This window comes from Balearica regulorum, chromosome 3, assembly GCF_011004875.1.
Source record: "Balearica regulorum gibbericeps isolate bBalReg1 chromosome 3, bBalReg1.pri, whole genome shotgun sequence".
In the NCBI taxonomy this organism is placed as follows: Eukaryota; Metazoa; Chordata; class Aves; order Gruiformes; family Gruidae; genus Balearica; species Balearica regulorum.
Genome location: NC_046186.1, coordinates 99,336,057 through 99,354,647, shown reverse-complemented (window position 1 = coordinate 99,354,647; position 18,591 = coordinate 99,336,057). Strand labels below are relative to the sequence as shown.

General features: G+C 37.1%; 1 protein-coding gene across 2 annotated transcripts in view; it reads left to right on the top strand.

Moving 5' to 3' along the window:
- MTA3 (metastasis associated 1 family member 3) overlaps positions 1–18,591 on the top strand; it is a 137,555-nt gene that overhangs the window by 37,231 nt on the left and 81,733 nt on the right. For both annotated transcript variants that reach the window (XM_075749147.1, XM_075749149.1), the window contains exons 6-7: positions 651–768; positions 14,979–15,081. In XM_075749147.1, the coding sequence (XP_075605262.1) occupies positions 651–768; positions 14,979–15,081 (221 nt within the window). The remainder of the gene's footprint in view (positions 1–650; positions 769–14,978; positions 15,082–18,591) is intronic.

The window sequence follows — 18,591 nt, the reverse complement described above, 5'->3', positions numbered from 1 at the left end:
GCTTAACTTTACCAGAGGGGAAGAAAATTCCCCAAGAATTTGACAGATTATTCTGAAAGTATTTTGCAATACAATTAACACATTTTTCTTTGGAGTGTCTTGATATAACATCAGGCAGAGAGTGTTTTTTAGCTGAAATTAGCATGTCTCTTTTTAAAAAAACACTGATAATGGGTAAAACTGTTTCTGAAAACAGGACTTGCCCTATACTTCAGGTGACTGTACCAATATGCCAGTACTATTTTTGTGTAAGCTCTTTTCAGACACTGACAGTGTTTTATGCTTTTTGAGACTAACTTATAGTCCAAAGTCAGTATGGTAGAGATACTTAGGAGAGGAAATGCGTTGAGTTCAGAAAGCAGTTAACAGCAACTCTTTTCAAATCCGTTGATACATATTTGTGTATGGATCTTTTCATTATTGCTCTGTTCTGAAATAACTCTTAGCAATGAGAGAAGCTTCAATTGGCCATTTAAGGGTACTCATGAAACATCTGCATTATTTAAAGTAAGGATTAATGTACCAAACCTGTGCTCTGTAAATGTGTGTAAGGGAGGTTACTTTAATAATTTCCAAATGAAAGGTGATACAGATTTACAAACCTAATTTTAAAAATAATTACGCTGTTGCAAATGTGTTTTCTTTTTTAGGATACTTTTTTTTATTCATTGGTGTATGATCCATCACTGAAAACGCTTTTAGCAGACAAGGGAGAAATCAGAGTGGGGCCTAGATATCAAGCAGATGTGCCAGACATGCTTGCAGAAGGTAAATATATGATCTTTCATGGGGGGGGGGAATCCTCATCTTGCATTTTGATTTGTGCTGACTTTCTGAACTAAACGAATCAGCATAGAGGCAGAGAAAGTAAAATAGTAGGTCTTAGAAAATTGACAAATACCAGCAGATATTACGAGGAAAGACAGAAATGATACTTGAATAGCTGTTGAAAAGACATTGTCTGTTTCCAGTTTGTGCACAACAGGGTTTAGACATTCAGTGTTTGTTTATTTAATTGTACAGTCTGGTTAGTTCTTTGATATAGGCCTCATGGAAAGATGATGTTGAGGGCCAACCCATTTTGTAGAACAATAGCACGGTAGCAAAACAAGTGAAAAATGTGTTCTTTCTCTCCCTTTTAAAGCAGGCTCTGCATAGAGAATGTGTGTCCTTGTGTCTTCTTATTTTAAAATACTTCCATGGCTTCCATGAAAGCATCTTGTCTGTTTTGTAGCAGGACTGAAACAAATGTTTCAAACCTTGGCATATCTTTAAGATCACTGGTATTTTTAAAATTTTATTTCTTTATAATGTAGCACAACTACCTATGCCTTAGGTCTTTAGCTACATAGGAACTTTTTTCTCTTAAACAAAATTTCAAGTACAATATTTATTTAGTGTTTGGATGTTATTTAAGAAGTATGAGCAGCTGTGCCTTGTTATGTTTGCAATTATATTTGCTTAGCAAATTTTAAAATGAGCTGGTTTTGTCAGTGAAATGTGCACTCTACATTGAGTGCTAACGAAAGAAAAAGTTGCCTGAGAAGTGTCTATACATAGATACTATTTTCAAGAATATTGCTACTTAATAAGAAAAGATACGTGACAGGAATATCACTTGCAGTAAGTCAAAGGAGTTCTGAATGCCCCAAATATGTATATTTGTAACCTTAAATGATGTGTTTTCTGTTTGTAAAGGACTGCTTTTTTTTCTGCTATACTTTTTCTTTCATACAAAACAAGTATTATTTCTACAAAGTTGATCTAATAAACTGTATAAAACAAGAATGACTTAATTTCTGGTAAGTGGCAGATTATTTTACAGTGGATGCTGTTTAGTAGCTCACCTGCATTATTATTCTGACTTTTCTTTTAATAACCAGAAATAAACTTTAGGAAATCTTTTCCATATATGTTTATAAGGTGTACAGACCTGTTTCAGAGCAAGCTTATGACTAGAATATGATACACTGCTATTCTTGCTGTAAAATGTGCCTGTCATGGGGAAACAATTATGTAGGCATTCATATGCTCAAGAGGAAAGTTTCCCAGAGGACCAAGAGAAAATGACTGTCTCAATGTGTGTATCAAGTAGCCAGGAAGTATTGATGTGCTTCCGAAGTGGAGGGTTGGATTTTCAGGATGAGCTGGGGTTGTCTGCCAGACAGGAAGTCTTTCCTACTGAATTCTGCTACTTAAATTACTGAAGACAGAGCCTAATGAATACTACATATAAAGGAAATGTTTTTCCCATGGAAATTTTATTTATGTAATTTTTTTTCTAAAATTAAATTCTGTATTTATTAAGAGTTAAGTTACTAAATTAATCTGGAGCTTAACTTTGAGTTAAATCCGTGATTCAGTAAAATGAGTAGAAGATCTTTTTCTTACCTTACGAAGACAGGATTTCATGGTGTGTTACTGTCTTGTTTTTCTCACACCCCATTAATCCCCAAAGTGCAGTAAGTGATGCAGTCTTTAGTAGGCAGTAATAATCCATCAGTTACTAAGGTTCAGAAACACCAAGTTGCCCACAAACCAAAGATCTGGTGATATACAGAGCACTTCTTTGGCAGTTTAGTTGGATTAATCTGCATTTATTTCCAGTGGCTGGTGGGAAAAAAAAGTTTGATTTTAGGATAAAAATGTCTGAATTATTGTAGTTTTGACTGATTGTTATCTAAATGTTTCTGTAGCCTTCTGACCTTCAAGGAAAAGATGATGATGATTCAGCTGTTACTGTGTCTTTATGTAAGCTGATAGGTGGCTTCAAGGGAGGGGACCAACAGTAGCCCCCCAGCGACTGGGGAGGTTCTTGGCAGTGGTGTGTAGTGGGAGGATGAGATAAAACAAACATAACTTGAAATAAGAGGTTCCAAATGGCCATGAGCAGAATTTTTTTTCCCACGAGGATAGTCAGGTGATGGAACAAGTACCCGGGGAGGTTGTGTCATCTCTGTCCTTAGAGGTTTTCAAGACCCAAGTGGATAAAGCTCTGGTCTGACCTCACAGCTGAGACTGTTTCGAGGAGAGGGTTGGCCTAGAGACCTCCTGAGATCCCTTCCAACTTGATCTGATCCTACTATGGTGCTCCAGATTAACAACCTAGTGACAAGATTCAGCCCAGTCTTCTGCCTTTTAGCTTGGGGAACTCTTTATCTGTAGAGAAAGAGTTGGGACTGGAAGTTTATGTCTTATTAAACAAGCACGTGAGTGGACAGTTGTTTAATCAAAACACCTGTGGTTCAAAGATGATCTTAGGCCACATCTTTTTCTTTGCTTACCTGCAGTTATATTTCATTAAGGGAAGCTGCAAGAGAAACCTCAAACTTCTACTTAGTCAACCTCAAACTGCTACTTAGTCACCTTCCCCCCAGTGATGATGCTGGGTTGTAGCATCATCTTTGTATGTGTTCAGTCATTGCCATTAGCGTGCTCAGTTTCAGCTGACTTTTCCATAAAGGCTTGAGACAATATGTTGGGCTCTTAGCAAATCTCAGTCTAAAAATAAAAGGAACACCTGAAGATTAGGAAGTGCAGGCACTAATGTTAAGCTAACAGCATTAATACCTACCAAAAAGTCTTCAGTATGATTAGATTATAATACTGCAATATAAGAAATAGTATAACATATGCATAGTATGATTCAGTTAACAGAGCAGCTACTAACCTTTAAAAACTTTTTTTCTCTCTCTTAAAAACACGGGGTAATTCCTGAGATTTAGCACAAATCCACCAGCTAGAAAGTAGCTTTTAGAGGGAATTGACCGCTGAACTTTCTCTACCTCTCCTAAGTTGTTCAGGTGGCTGAAGGGTGTCTTTGGGCAGACAAAGATTCCCAGCCTATGATGGGCAGCATCTCAGTGTCAGCAGTTAGCAGCCATCAGTGTGCACACACTTGTCTGAACAGTGGAAAGTGCCTGGTAAGAATGTTTTGCTGCTAATTAATTGCCTGTGTATAGCAGCAGCTTCTGTCAGCTCATCCGGCTCTGCTCAAGTGCTGCTGTAAGGATGCTGAGTGCTGAGCAAGTCATGTGGAGCTAGAGATAACTAGGCAAAACAGGCATGTCAGGATGGGAAATGTGATGATAGATGTGTGAAGGGTTAGGGTTGATTGGCAGTTGGTGGGAAATGAGATTTTAGTCTCCATGCAGAGGTATATGGAGGAAGACGAGCATCAAGAGGTTGACAGCTGTGGTGGGGAATGATTAGGTTTAGAGGTTTATCTAGAGAACTGGCTGCTAGTACTAAGTACTCCTAGTCCTAATTGAGTACTACCACCAGCAGTGGCAAACTGCTTGCAAATCCCTGTTTTAATTAGTCTGGAGGGCAGAGCTTAATTAGAAACACTGTTATGGGGATCTCTCTGTAATGCTGCATGGGATTTTTTTTCTCATGCTAATGGTCCGCTCCCAGCTGCAGTCCTGTTCCTAACCTGGTGCTGCTTATCTGCTGTATCTAGGTTTAAAAGGAGACCACTGTTCTGGGGAATTCTTTATGGAGCAGGAATTTGATGCAGTTAGTTACTCTCTGGCTGTTTAAAGCAGTACAAAGAGTTTGGAGTTGATAGGGTAGAGGACTACCCTCTTTAGTAACACACAGAGAGGAAGAGGAATTAGAGTTTCTGGATTGTAGGAAAGACATTCTGTACAAAGCTTTTTTTTTTTTCTTTTTGATAAATATAATTATAAACTAGATTCAGAGTATCTGTATAAAAACCTAGAATCCCTCTTGTACATCTGAAGATACCAGAGGGCTCCTAGAAATAGCACTTGCTGTGCAGTCAGTTCTATTTCTTGAAGACAAGGCATTTTAGAATTAATGAAGTTCAAGTAGCTGAGTGCTTAATAGGAAGAAGGGGAGCAGTTGGGGAAATTTAAGCTGTAAATTTTGAGTGATGTTCAGAGAACTTGTATCTAACACTTGTAAAACTTTTCTCTGTTTTGAAAAAGAACAAAATAATTCCTTTAGAGGTATTTCCTAATGTCATCTTTGTTTTTTTGTTGTTTGGTTGTTTTGGGGTTTTTTGCTTCTTACTGCAACTCAATTGTAAAAGCATGTTGTTTTTAATAGACCAGATATATCAGATAGAAACTTTTAAACTCAGAGTTCAAGCCTGTTAGTGTTTGGGAATATTGGAATTCCAGGATTTTAAGTTTTAAAATTGTTACAACTGAAGAGACAAATAAGACACTCATCTAGATACTGTTTGGATTTTTAATGTTATGAAAGTCCAGGATGCCTAGACTCAGTGTATTGTATTTTCTGGTTCTTGAAATGCTTCCCAGATACACTGAAATTTTGTTTTCATTTAATAAATGAAAAACATGTTTTAGAATAGTGGAACCCAGCTGTAACCTCATGTTCTGTTACTTCATGGTACCTAGTACTCCTATTTATTGGAAGAACCACTGCTAAATTTGAGAATCACTCATACTAGCCGGAGACCTGCAGGAGTTGTTTGAATGGCGCAACTGATGCTCTTGTCAAAAATCTGTGTGCTGGATTATCACTATTAGTGTTGATGTAGTTGCAATGATTTCTTCCTGTTGTGAGAAGATAAAATTTATCAGGTAATATGAGATATTTTTAGAATATTCTGTATTTTAATATTTAAGTATTAAAAATTGGAAAGCCATGAAATTGTTAGGCTCTGAAGACAGATCATGTGTGGCGATGAGAAATGTCTGACAGGATAAACAAATATGTCTTTGACCTCTTATTTTTCAGAAAATATGGTCTGTAATTTCTCTTAAGTGATCAGTCTTACAACAATTGCTGGATATGAGAACTGGACACATTAGTACAATAGGCAGGTCTTAGAAAATAAAATTCAGAAAATATTGCCTCTTTTTTTCTGGAGTTTAGTATTTTACAAATAGTGTATGTCTAGCTCTTTGGTTTTAACTGGCTTTAAGAAGTCATGAGGGCTGGTGATTTTGAGGCGATGTGGTCCTGAAGTAGTTAATGTTTCCTTTGTGAGTGAACCAAATTGCAATTACAAGAACAAATCAGTGGATTTAGTTTAAACCCAGTTGCTTAGGTACAGTCATCGAAGAAAGAATTGCTTTTCCTGTACATGTAGAAGGTGACAACAGCAGCAGCAGCTTTAGGCTCTTTCATGAGCAGTATGTTGGCATGCGAGGAAAAGATTTTTGTGGAAAAATCTGTGAATTATAAAGTACTTTTTTACGTAGGGTGGAAGAACTCATTTGTGTAGTGGTTTGTGTACCTCTCTTGTTCTACATGCAGCAATTGGAGTGTCCATAGCCTGTTGTCCAAAACCAGATTTCCTGTCAATTCAAGATGACCGTGCTGAGATCTAGACAGCAGAAAGCAAAGCTCAAATTCTGGTACCAGAACTACCTTCAGGAGCAAGTATAAAACAAAACATTTATGCCTAACTTGCATTTGCTTCAAGAAGATGCCCAGGAACCTTGGAGAAATCTATTTCACCAAGTTCAGTGTGAAATGCTTTGAAGCTTCAAAGTTGTTGGAAAATGTAGTAAGTAAGTTAGAAGCAAAATAAATGGTCATTTCAAAATATCAGTCAGAATATACCAGAAGCAGACACATCTGTTCAGCATCTTTGTCGGCGACATGGACAGTGGGATTGAGTGCACCCCCGGCAAGTTTGATGGCAACACCACACTGTGTGGTGTGGTTGATGCACTGGAAGGAAGGGGTGCCATCCAGAGGGACATTGACAGGCTTGAGTGGTGGGCCAATGCGAACCTCATGAAGTTCAGCAAGGCCAAGTGCAAGGTCCTGCACGTGGCTCAGGGCAATCCCAAGCATAAATACAGGCTGGATGGAGAATGGATTGAGAGCAGCCCTGAGAAGGACTTGGGGGTGTTGGTGGATGAGAAGCTCAGCATGACTCAGCAGTGTGCGCTTGCAGCCCAGAAAGCCAACTGTGTCCTGGGCTGCATCAACAGAGGTGTGACCAGCAGGTCGAGGGAGGTGATCCTGCCCCTCTACTCCGCTCTGGTGAGACCCCACCTGGAGTACTGTGTCCAGCTCTGGGGGCCCCAGTACAGGAGAGACATGGAGCTGTTGGAGTGAGTCCAGAGGACGGCCACGAAGCTGATCAGAGGGCTGGAGCACCTCTCCTGTGAGGACAGGCTGAGAGAGTTGGGATTGTTCAGCCTGGACAAGACTCCGGGGAGACCTTATAGTAGCCTTCCAGTACCTAAAGGGGCCTACAGGAAAGCTGGAGAGGGACTGTTTATCAGGGAGTGTAGTGACAGGACAAGGGGTAATGGGTTTAAGCTGAAGGAGGGTCCATTTAGATTAGATGTTAGAAAGAAATTCTTTACTGTTAGAGTGGTGAGGCACTGGAACAGGTTGCCCAGAGAGGTTGTGAAGGCCCCATCCCTGGAAGTGTTCAAGGCCAGGTTGGATGGGGCTTTGGGCAACGTGGTCTAGTGGAGGGTGTCCCTGCCCATGGCAGGGAGGTTGGAACTAGATGTTCTTTGAGGTCCTTTCCAACCCAAACCATTCTATGATTCTATGACTTTTGAGGGCAGTTGGTTCAAGTAAAAGATGATGACTTTCTATTTTAATGAAGTTTTCAGAAGGAATGTGTGGAACAAAAGATAACAGCAAGCAGATTCAGGAGCTTCTGCTTGTGGAAATTGGAATGGAATGCGAGACAGAAAAGATGTGATTGTGCTAACCCAGTAAGACCTTTATGGTCAGAGTAGAAGAATGTTGCATAGACTTGACTCATCTCTGCTGAAGATGGATATCTAAAATAGATCAGAGGATGTTTAAGGTTAACTAAGATGAATCTTAGCTGAAGGTAATACAACAGAATAAAACTCCTGTTTATGTATACTCAAATATACTTTGTTCTCAGATGGAGCTTCTGTTGGTTGCACTTTTGACTTTGAATTAACATGAAAGCTTTTTCTTTAATACCTTCTGAAAGAAGGAGCTGTTTCTTGAGGGTTAGCAAATTTAAATATGGTAGTCACTTGTCTGATTTGCAGGTTTTTTCTTGTTGTTAAGCTCGATGGAGTCAATTTTTCATAATTAACTGTCAAATTCATGATCATCACAAATAGTAAAGTATTCTTTTCAATATTGTTAATGTAAAATTTTAATAGAATTATTATATCCTTTACATCAGTCTTGCCAGTCTCTCTACTAGGGAGCTAAGTAACTTATGTGCTGGGCAATTAAATGCATGTTTATAGATTTGTCAGTTTTACTATAAATTAGACAAAGCACATGTAAATGGCCTCTTTGTTTTCGGTAAAGACTCCATTTACTTCTGCTTGACCTTGCAGATGCAAGGGAAATCGGTAGTTTAGTTGGGAGCCACATATACTACAGAAGTTCAATTATGTATTTGGAGGTTTTGCATTATAAAACATAGTGTTTTATGAAGTCTTTTCAGTAATGTTATTTAAAAATATTTGTTGCTTTTTGGTACAATTCATTGAGGTATCAAGTGCATGTATAATTTTGATCAAACAAGCAGTTATATGGATTAAGTTGGTTCTTTTCTTCCTTGTATACTTACTATACTTATAGAACTGAAAGTGACCTTTTAGCTTTATGGAATAGATTAATTTAGATCATTGCCTTTAGAATGGCCATAAAAAGCTAAAAAGGAAGGACTTTTTATTATTTCATTTCTGTAACAGTGGGGATTCTACTTAAATGTGATTTAATGTAAGGACTATAAAGTGAGGAATAGTGTGATTTTAGGACATTATGTCTATGTGTTCTCCGATTTGTGGAAGTTCCTTTTTTCATACTGTTCTACAGAATTTTGGGAGAGAGGCAACCTTATTTGTTCCTTTCTTCTAGCACTGGGCATTCCCATAAGCCAGCCATTCTTGATGCGGCATTATGGAAAAGTTTGTTATTACTGGATGGTTACAGTTTAGTTTATTCTGAGTCCAATTGTAATTTTTTCTGTTTATTTCTAGGAATTTAGAACACGATGAACTAAAGCTCTTTTGAGTGCTTTGTGAGGTCTTGTCTTTTGATCATCAGTGGTTGATTTATAAGCACTTCAAGGCCGAGCACTGAGACAGCTCTAAGGTCGTTGGAGTTGGAGGCAGTTTAATTTGAAAGGGATTTTTCAAGCGAAAAGTGACTGAACTTTTTTTACAGGCTAGAGCTCTAGAGCATAGGAGGCGATTGAACTATGCATGTTTTATTGGCTTAGAACATGGTCAGTAGCAGTTTAAGTTGCTATAGACAAATAAGGGTCTTACCACCTGGTATCTTTCATTTGTACTCTCTATACATGTAGTCTTTATATAGTCTGTTTTTCATTTCTAGTCTTCATACATGTGTTATGTTCATAAATTGAGCTTTACTATAAAATCTGTGTAAATAAACAGCTCAGTATCTGAATGACTAATTGAAATCTTGGGTATACATGTATCAGGCAAGCTAAGGGGAGGGAGGAATTGTGCAATTGAAAGGTAAACAGTTAATTTTCCTTTTGGCCTATGCTTTTAAGATAATCTAAGCTTTCTCATGTTACTTTAATCAGAGAAATTACTTGCACATAATTCAGTTTTATTTTTTGCAGAGTTGAGTGTAAGTTTTTGAACTTTCTTCCTGGATGATTTTTGATGATTGCAGATCATAAAAAATAAAAAAAATGAGTAATAAGAATTCTATGTCTGCAGAGCTTTTATAGTGAGAAGGGTTGTAATTTCTCTTAGTTAAGACCAACAGTCAGCTAGCTGTTTACTGTGAATTCAATTTATGCACAGTTGAACTCAGTGTCAGTAGATGAAGTTTGTAAATCCATCTGAAAGATGTCTTTCCTCCTATATCTCATGTAAAACTTACTTTCCCAGTGACAATTACTTCGACGTTTTGCAACCGGCTTTCTCAGTTAAGCTGTACATGCCCCCCTCCCCATCAGTTGTTTTTCAAAAGCTGTGTGAAGCTTTTTCAAAAGTTTTGTGATAATTAACCTCTGTGGATGAGTGTATAACTCATTTTATGTAGAATTAATATGCTGAGTGGTTTAGAGGGGAACTAACGAACTTTTCATTGAAGGAGAAAGGTCAGATTTTACTTTGGACAGACAGACAGTATCTGGAACTTTGTTCATAGCTCAACGGTATGAGAAAATCCAATGTGATGCTATTTTTCTCACCTGTTATGTTAGAGAAAAAGTTTGCAGACAGTAAGTCTAACTAGCAGCATGAGAAGGTCGTTCATGAATTGAAACCTCATTTTCAAAGGTTAGTTGCCTGTTTTTATAGTGTGACATGGCACATGAAGCTATGTTCAAAAAGACCTTTAGGATTACCTGTAGTTCGTATACTGCCCAACAGTTCTGACAAAAATCTGCTAAATACTGTATCTACTAAATCTCATCCCACATTCCGATAACAGCAATTTCACTGTGTTTCATGCTCACCTGGACTCAGGGAGGCTAAGAACTGACAAGGATCTCTCTTCTGCATCCTTGCAATGTAGCTAAGAGATATTCCTGCTTCACAGGTACAAAACTGAAGCACAAAGATGAAGATACTGAATTTACTTCTTAGATACGTGCCAAGCTTCAAGAATATAAGTATTTACAAGGGCTTTTGTGTTTATGTGCTTAGGTATCTAGTGAGTCTGGGTAATTAATGCATGAGTCAAAACTCCTGGCTGATTTCAAGAGATTATATTGAGCCCTGAATGACTTTCTGTAGTAGGAGGAACTCTGCGGTACCAGCTATTGGTGTGGTGACCAGCTGCTGTCCATGACTATGTCTGACCGAAAATTGGCAGCTACGGATTTTTTTGACCCATACGATTAAGGATGCAGTAGCTGGTAGCTGTGTTTTGTGTGTCATGAAAGATAGATTCACTCAGAAAGCTGAGCACTGCAGATGTTTAGTTTGTAAGTTTGGACTGAAGCGACTGCTAAATTTCTTTTTTAAAAGAAAAATAAAAAGGTATTTTGAAAAATAGTGCAAACTGTGCAAAATACAAAAATAAGACATTATACCTGACAAACAGTGTCTCTGAAAACTGTCCTCCTGGCTATTTTTCGGTCAGATACCTTTCAACTGTTTGTCATTAAAAGTGGAATTGACATTGTTTCCCTGAAAACCATTTTTAAAAAATCCAACTCTTAGAGATTTCATATTTCAGCTTCTTAAAAGGATATAGTATTGCAGCATTATTATATATCTGTAAAATTAAAATAATTGCACTCTAAGAAAATGTTCATAATTAATATTACAAGTTATTTTCTTTTAGTTGGGTGTGTTATAAGAAGAACATACCATCATGCTGAATCTAATATCCTCATTACCTGGGGGGTGTTTATCTGTAGGAAGTGAAGTCTAAAAGACTAAGCAGATCTTGTAGTTCATCTTAATTGCATTCAGTTAAAAGTTGCATTTGATTTACTTTTGTAAAATTTTCTTACAGTTGTTTTCTGGGAGGGCATATCGTGCTTTCCTTTGTTTAAAATGACTAATTGAAATGCAGAACTTTCATTTTTTTTTTGTAAGGAAAAAAAAATTTACTTTATATTAGGAGAGAACCGCTGGAAGTAAGGCATTGAATGATTGATGAGGAGAAAACCAGGCATATTTCTGGCCATCTACTAATGTTTTCCAGTAAAATTAATCTTTAGGATTAGATTGGCTATAATAAAATCATAAGGAGGGCTCAAAATAAATTGGATACACTGGTATGTTACATCAGCCATTCAAAAAAATAGCCTAGCACTTCTCAGAAGCCGTAATTGGTATGTCGGTGGTGGTGAGGGAAGGTAACACTTGTAAAACAGAACCTGAGAACCTTCTGAGATGCAACACTGAAAATGTCAAAAGTTAAACTCCCCAGTTCCGTTTGTGTCTTGGAGCTTGCGGTATAAGGAGTGAATACTATGGCAACATTGATACCTGTTCAGTTTGAATGTTTTCTAGTTCTGTGTCAAATTCAACAATATAAAAGATAAATGTAGAGGTGTTAACAGAGAAATTGTCATAGTTTTAAAGGGATCAGCCACATTAAAAATCCGATAATATAAGATACAGGCATAATTAACTAAGGACAGACAGCTCAAGGAAAACACACAGGGGTTTACAATTACTATTTTGAAAGAAGACCTCTGGAAAGAAGACCTGTTTATCTTGTGTGATCCTCCTACTCTGATTCTTTCAGCACATTCAAAGGAAATAAATTTTTTATTCTTGAAATCAACTTTTCAAAGATTTCTACAGCACTGCTTCACTGCCTCCATGATTTAATCTGTTTAGGTTACTTTTCTTCCTGTTTAAGTGATAATATCCTGCCATTTAAGTGGAAAATCAGGAATGAAGCATTTTTTTGTAAGTGCAGTTTGACAGAGACCACATATCTTCTGGAAACCTGTCTACCATTGTTGCAGTAATATTTAATATTGCAAATATTACTTTATATGTGTTTGGATTCTTTTCGTATAGGTATTTTCATTGCTCGTAATCTATGTATGTCTGCTGCCATTACAGAATACCATTTGGCAATATTTCAGATTTACCTTCATCAACAGTTAGAACAACATTTTGTAGTAGCAATTTTTTAATTACCTCTAATTGAAGCAAGACATGTAGTATTGCAGTGGTTTTCATCTTTTTGTAAACTTGATTCAGGAGAGTGACATGTTTTGTTTGCTGTACTTGTATGGTGCTTTCTCATTGTGAGAAGTATACCTTGCCTGAGTATTGGGTTTTGTCATACGTGTACAATGATGATCGATCTCCAGGGTATGATGTCCTGAAACAGTTAACATTAAAGATATTAAAAAAATATATATTAACAGATTGAAATGAAGTGCTATCCTTGTTTCAGGTGAGATAGAGTTAATTTTCTTTCTAGCAGCCAATATAGTGCAGGATTTAGGATGAGAATAATGTTGGTAACACTGATGTTTTTAGTTGTTAATAGGTAGTTGTAGTATCTACACTAAGTCAAGGACTTTTCAGCTTCCCACGCCCTGCCAGGTGCACAAGAAGCTGGGAGAGCACAGCCAGGACAGCTGGCCCAGGCTGGCCAGAGGGATATTCCCTGCCATACCACGTCATGCTCCGTGTATAACTGGGGAAGCTAGCCGGGAGGTGGAATTGCTGCTCGGAAACAGACTGGGCATCGGTTTGTTTTTTGGTTTGTTTTGTTTTTTCCTTCCGCATGTGGTGAACAATTGCACTTGTGCATCGCTTGTTTTATTATTGTTAATTATTGTTATTGTTATTACTATTATTCTTCTCTTCATTTGTTATCCTATGAAACTGTTTTTATCTCAACCCACAAGTTGTTTTTCCTTTTTTCTTTTTTTTTTTTTTCCTTCCTCCATTCTTCTCCTTATACCCTTGTGGGGGCGGCAGTGAGCAAGCGACTGTGTGGTGCTTAGCTGCCGGCTAAAATGAATGTATTGACAAGTGTGTAGTCCATTGAATAAATTTATTGACCTAAAATCCTACCCAAGATGGCCAGAAATTAATAGTTTATCTCCAGTACTGGATGTGAATTAGCTAAAACAAGCATAAGTCCCATTAGGCAGACAATTCTTTATTGCCTGTGTATCAGAAGTAAGTAATTTACTTTTCTGAAAATGTATCTGTGAAATTTGTTCCTGAAACATTAGCCAGACAGCATGGTGCAGTTCTAACTTGTGTATTTGGTAGGGGTAAACATACACCACACTTTCATTTCCTTCCAGAATGAATGTGCTAGAGAAATGTGCCATATATGATCAGATTTCAGAAAAGCCAGTGCTTGGTTTGCAGAAGCGTCCGGCTTATTTCATGTCTTGATGATACTATGCATGTGTAAACTGGCTGTTTTCTTTAAGTCATAAGAAATAACACAGACTAAAGTGGTAATCTGTGCGTTCAGAGAGGTACCTACACAACCTAGATTTTCAAAGGAAATTGAACAGTTGTATTTGAGATCAGGTTCTTATTCTTTAGCAGCTCATAAAAGTACTGGCATCTGACTAAACATTGGAGTTTTCCACATGTTCACTGAAGGAAGAATGTGCTTGTATTCTAAAATACCAAGGAAAGACAATGGTCCTAATTTTGCTTTTATCATCTCTTGTGGTCCCAAATGTGTTGGCCACATGCTATAGGTAAATCTTCTCATACTAGTAGCATATGTGTTGCCTGCCTAATCAGTCTCTGTAATGTTTCTCATTTTGCAGTAGAAGTTACTGGTGTAGACAAGCCAAGATTTAGGCTTCCATATGAACGTGAATCATTGTAGACTCTTCATGCTTCACTGTTCTTCCAAGCAGTACAAATGCTGTACTCTTTTAATAATGAATAAGGGGCAAATTAAATTTTGGAAACCACCACCATTGTTTTGACTACGTGCACAAATGTTCTCTTCAGAAAAATGGAGTTCGGAAATCATGGTGTAGTATATAGTAATTTTCCTGTGCTGTAGCTTTATATATTATTTTATAAGATGATATAACTGGTCAACATACACAGGAATTTTAATAATATGATTTGTGTTAACAATACAGATAATGTGGCTGAGAGCAAGACCTGAAAAAAAAAATGTAGTAGCATTTTTTCATAATGATTTTTGTTTTGGGGGCATAGAATACAAATTGGATACAATTTAATTGCTAAAGCTGTTTAAGTGTAAAATTAATTTTAATATGGCTTCAGTGAAACAGTAACTTTGATTTAGTGGAGAAGCAATTTAAAGAAACTGCTGGTTACTTAGGTTATGGTTTCAAGTTTATAATCACATTTTATTGAAGTTCTTTGAAACTACGCCTCCTAAGAATGCCTCCTTAAATTGAAATGCTGATATTAAGGGACGATATTTATTTTACTGATGCTGCATTGTGGAATTTAAATGGATAACTGCTGATTGTTATGTACTATATGTGTGTGTGTGTGTTTAAAAATGTACAATGTGTCTTTTAAGCATAGTACAAGAAATACACAGAGAAAAACATTGTGAGTAATAAGTGTTTTGTCCCATCTACCTTTTGACAGGAGAATTAGATGACAGAGAACAGGCAAAGCTGGAAGTAAAAGTATGGGATCCAGATAGCCCCCTTACTGACCGTCAGATTGACCAGTTTTTAGTTGTAGCACGGTAAGATTAAAATCCTCTAATAAAAAAAATTACTTTTCCTTTTCCTACTGACTATTTATTCCCCTATATCATGTTACTCGTTTGCCATTTTGTGAGCCCTTCTGTTTCCCACAGTTAGCTAAAAGAGAAAATCAGACCATAATCTTCTGCATATTTATTGAAGCTACCAATACAGAAGAGAGATAAAGAGAGTGAGTTTTGGAATAATGCCACGCTGCCTGTATTTCAGGTTATAGTAGAATTTGATACTTTAAATGTAGATATCAGTCTGTTTTCCCTTCAGAGTAAATGAAACAGGATTTTAGTGCTAATATTTTAGTCTTGTACTATAGTACTTGGAATTTCATAGTGTAATATAAAGTTAAGAGTAGAAATAAAGAAAATGTTAACAAATGAAATGGATGCAGAACTTGCCCAATTTGCATATAAGCTGAATAATATGCAGTGCAATTATTTTGCATGAATGTTGAAGTAAAAGTTATGAAGTGATGCATTTCGTTAGTGAAAAAATCTGGTCAGTTCACTATTATAAATTAACATATGATTATGCAGATTTATAAGAGGAACATCAGAGCCCTTGGAATTCATAAATACCTTTAAAAATAATTTCTCTACTTTTAAAAAGAACTTTTAAAACTCTATATATAGGCTTCTTACTGAAGGACACCTCTGTACTCATAAGATACAGCATGTTTCATGTGTCCTGTAATTCATACTTACAAAGGTAGTACAAAAGTACTGTTCTAATGATGGCAGAGAACTGTTAATCACAGCTAACGTAGGGATTTTATCCTGAATCACTCCATGTCCTGTGTTTCTGTAACCTGATTGCAGAGCATAGTGTCAAATCTTCTTAGGCAAATAATCCTTTCATGTTGTTTCCAGTTTCTGTTCTTTATTCTTTCTCCCTTTTGAACAAAGCATTTCAGGAAGGAAATAGAAGTTGCTTTGTATTTTCAAGCTTGTGTATGGTGAAATGGGTTGCTAATTTATTGTTTTACAGTTCAGATGCTGGTCCACCTGGGTTTCTTCTTTCTCTCCCACTCTTGTAGTGCTGTCTCATTTCTATACAGTAGTAAAAATTACCTGCCCCTGTTGAATTTCCAGGCAAGCCAGGAGGCTATAGGTGTGAACATTCATCTGTGCAGAAGATTACAATGCCTGGTAGATGCTCCATAGAACAGAACCCAGAAAACAGAACTGCTTCTACCATCAGCAGCATAATACCTGGGTATATATGGGCAAACTATTGTGGGGTGCCTTAAAAATGCTGTCTGTGTGAAGATTACATGCATTTTTGAAGAGTGAGTTCATTGCCTTCTCATCCCTCCCCTCTCCATTTTGCAGCCACTCCGGAGAGCTGTAGTAGTACACTGTGAAACTGAAAATGTTCCCAGGGGAGTGTACCAGTAAGCAGTCTCCTGGGAAGTGACAGAATAAATTGCAGAGAATAAATGAAATTTTTAGAGAAAAACATTCTTCTCTCTTTGTCCCCTTATTTAAGACGTCCTGTGCAATGCTGTGCCCTGACAAAGACTGCATTTGTTTAGAAGTTGATAAATCACTGTAAAAAAGGTTTCTGTTACCGAGGGAATGGGTCTTGGTCATAGCCGACTAATTGTAGCTATCCAAGGTCTTGTGGTACTAATGACCATCTGTAATCAGATGTTACTCAGGTACCACTTTATTGATGTTCTTCCACAAAACTCCATTCATCTTTGTAAGCTGCTTTTGAACTGACAGAAACTATTTCCAAGCTCCTGTATACATATATTCAAAGCCTGCAAGGTCATGTTTCTGTTGGATTAAGTGTTTCTGAGACAGATTTTTCACGAATTTCTGGATAAACAGTTCTGCTATGATGATTGTGGCAGCTTTAAATTCAGTATGTTGTGTGTAAAGGCTTTCGTTATACTGGACCGTTAAAAGCTGCTTGAGTAACAGTGGAGTCAATAGTATGATCTGGTAAACTGTGCTTACAGACTCAGGCAATAGCTCTGCTGCGGGCTAACTGCAGTTCACTGTGCCTGCTGGGTTTCCAATGAGAATGGTGTTTCTCTGGTTCCTGGAAGTTATGTTTAGTTTTGCAAATTTGAAATTCTGATAGTAAGAACTTTTTCCTAAATGCATTCCTATATGTGATTTTTGGTTAAGTGTGTATATGGTATCTGCGTTTGAAATTTTAAAAGCATTTTCACGTGGTCCTTTTTACATAGTGCATTAAAGGCATGGAGTATTGCTTCTCGGTTTTTTCAGGGTGCTCTGGTGGAAGGAAGAGTTGCTTTTTTCCTTACAGGCTTTAGCTTTTTCAGTCACACAAGCACACTTTATTGATTCTTCAGAAGGTGTTTAAATACTCTCTTTTTCTATTTGTGTTGTCCATTTGAAAGAACGTTTATGTTTGGCCTTGGGCATGTCGCTTTTCCAGTCTTACAAGGTTTGTTTACTGTCTCAGCAAGGAGAGGCCTTTTTTCTAGGTTTATATGCTTGGTCCATCTGGGCTTGTCACTAAGCCCTAGTGTGCAATAATCTGCTCGATATAAAAGTAGAAGAATATGCTTATCCTGTCCAGAAATCGGAGGGTAGCAGTGCCGGAAAAATCTATGGAGATTTTGAAAAAAGTGTAAGAGTACTCGAGTGGAAAGATCCTTAACCTTGAGCTCCCTAAGTAGTCTTGGCTTGTTTCTTAACAGAAATTCAGTTTATATTCTGCAAGATACCTTTTGATGTTGGTTAAAGTGCAGTAGGTAAAGATGCTGGGGACAGTTACTTTGAAACTCCATTCCTAATTTGAACTAAAACACTGATGTAGATGCACCCTGTTTTCTCCAGTCATCAGTCTCTATCATTCTTAATATACAAGGAATACTTCATTTCCTTATGAGATCTCATGTTCTCTTTCTAACTCTGTTCCAAGTTGCATAGTATTAGGAAATAGAAATTTTCCTGTTGTTGTGTATAACATCATAGCTCTGTCTTCTTTTTTTTTAAAATTTGTCAAAGAGTCAAAAATGGTCTTGGCCAGACTCAAATGTGGTAGGAGTTATGAGCTTCAGTCTGGGCAGATGCTGAGAGCTGTAGACCTGACCCTGTTTGTTGGTTGGTTGGTTGTTGGGTTGGTTTTTTTTGTTTATAATTCATTACGTGATAAGTTTTTGGTACATTCTAATTCCATTTATGATGCAATGAAACAATTAACAACTTAGTTCTTTTATTCTGCTTTTTCTAACTATATTATTAACATAGTCTTCTGGAAGGAATATGTCTCTAAATCCAGCTATTATGCAGACATTTTTGGTCCCACCTTATTTCCAACTAAAACAGAGTTTTGAAGACTAATTAAAATAGCCTTAAAGCATTACATCTCTACCTTTAAAATTTTGTTCTTTCATTTCTTTGAAATTAAAATGGCATTGCATACCTCTGGCTAACATGATGTATTTCTTTTTATTTGAATGCCCACTTTTTTTTTGGTGTAAAATCACACAAGAATGGACAATTATGTGTTAG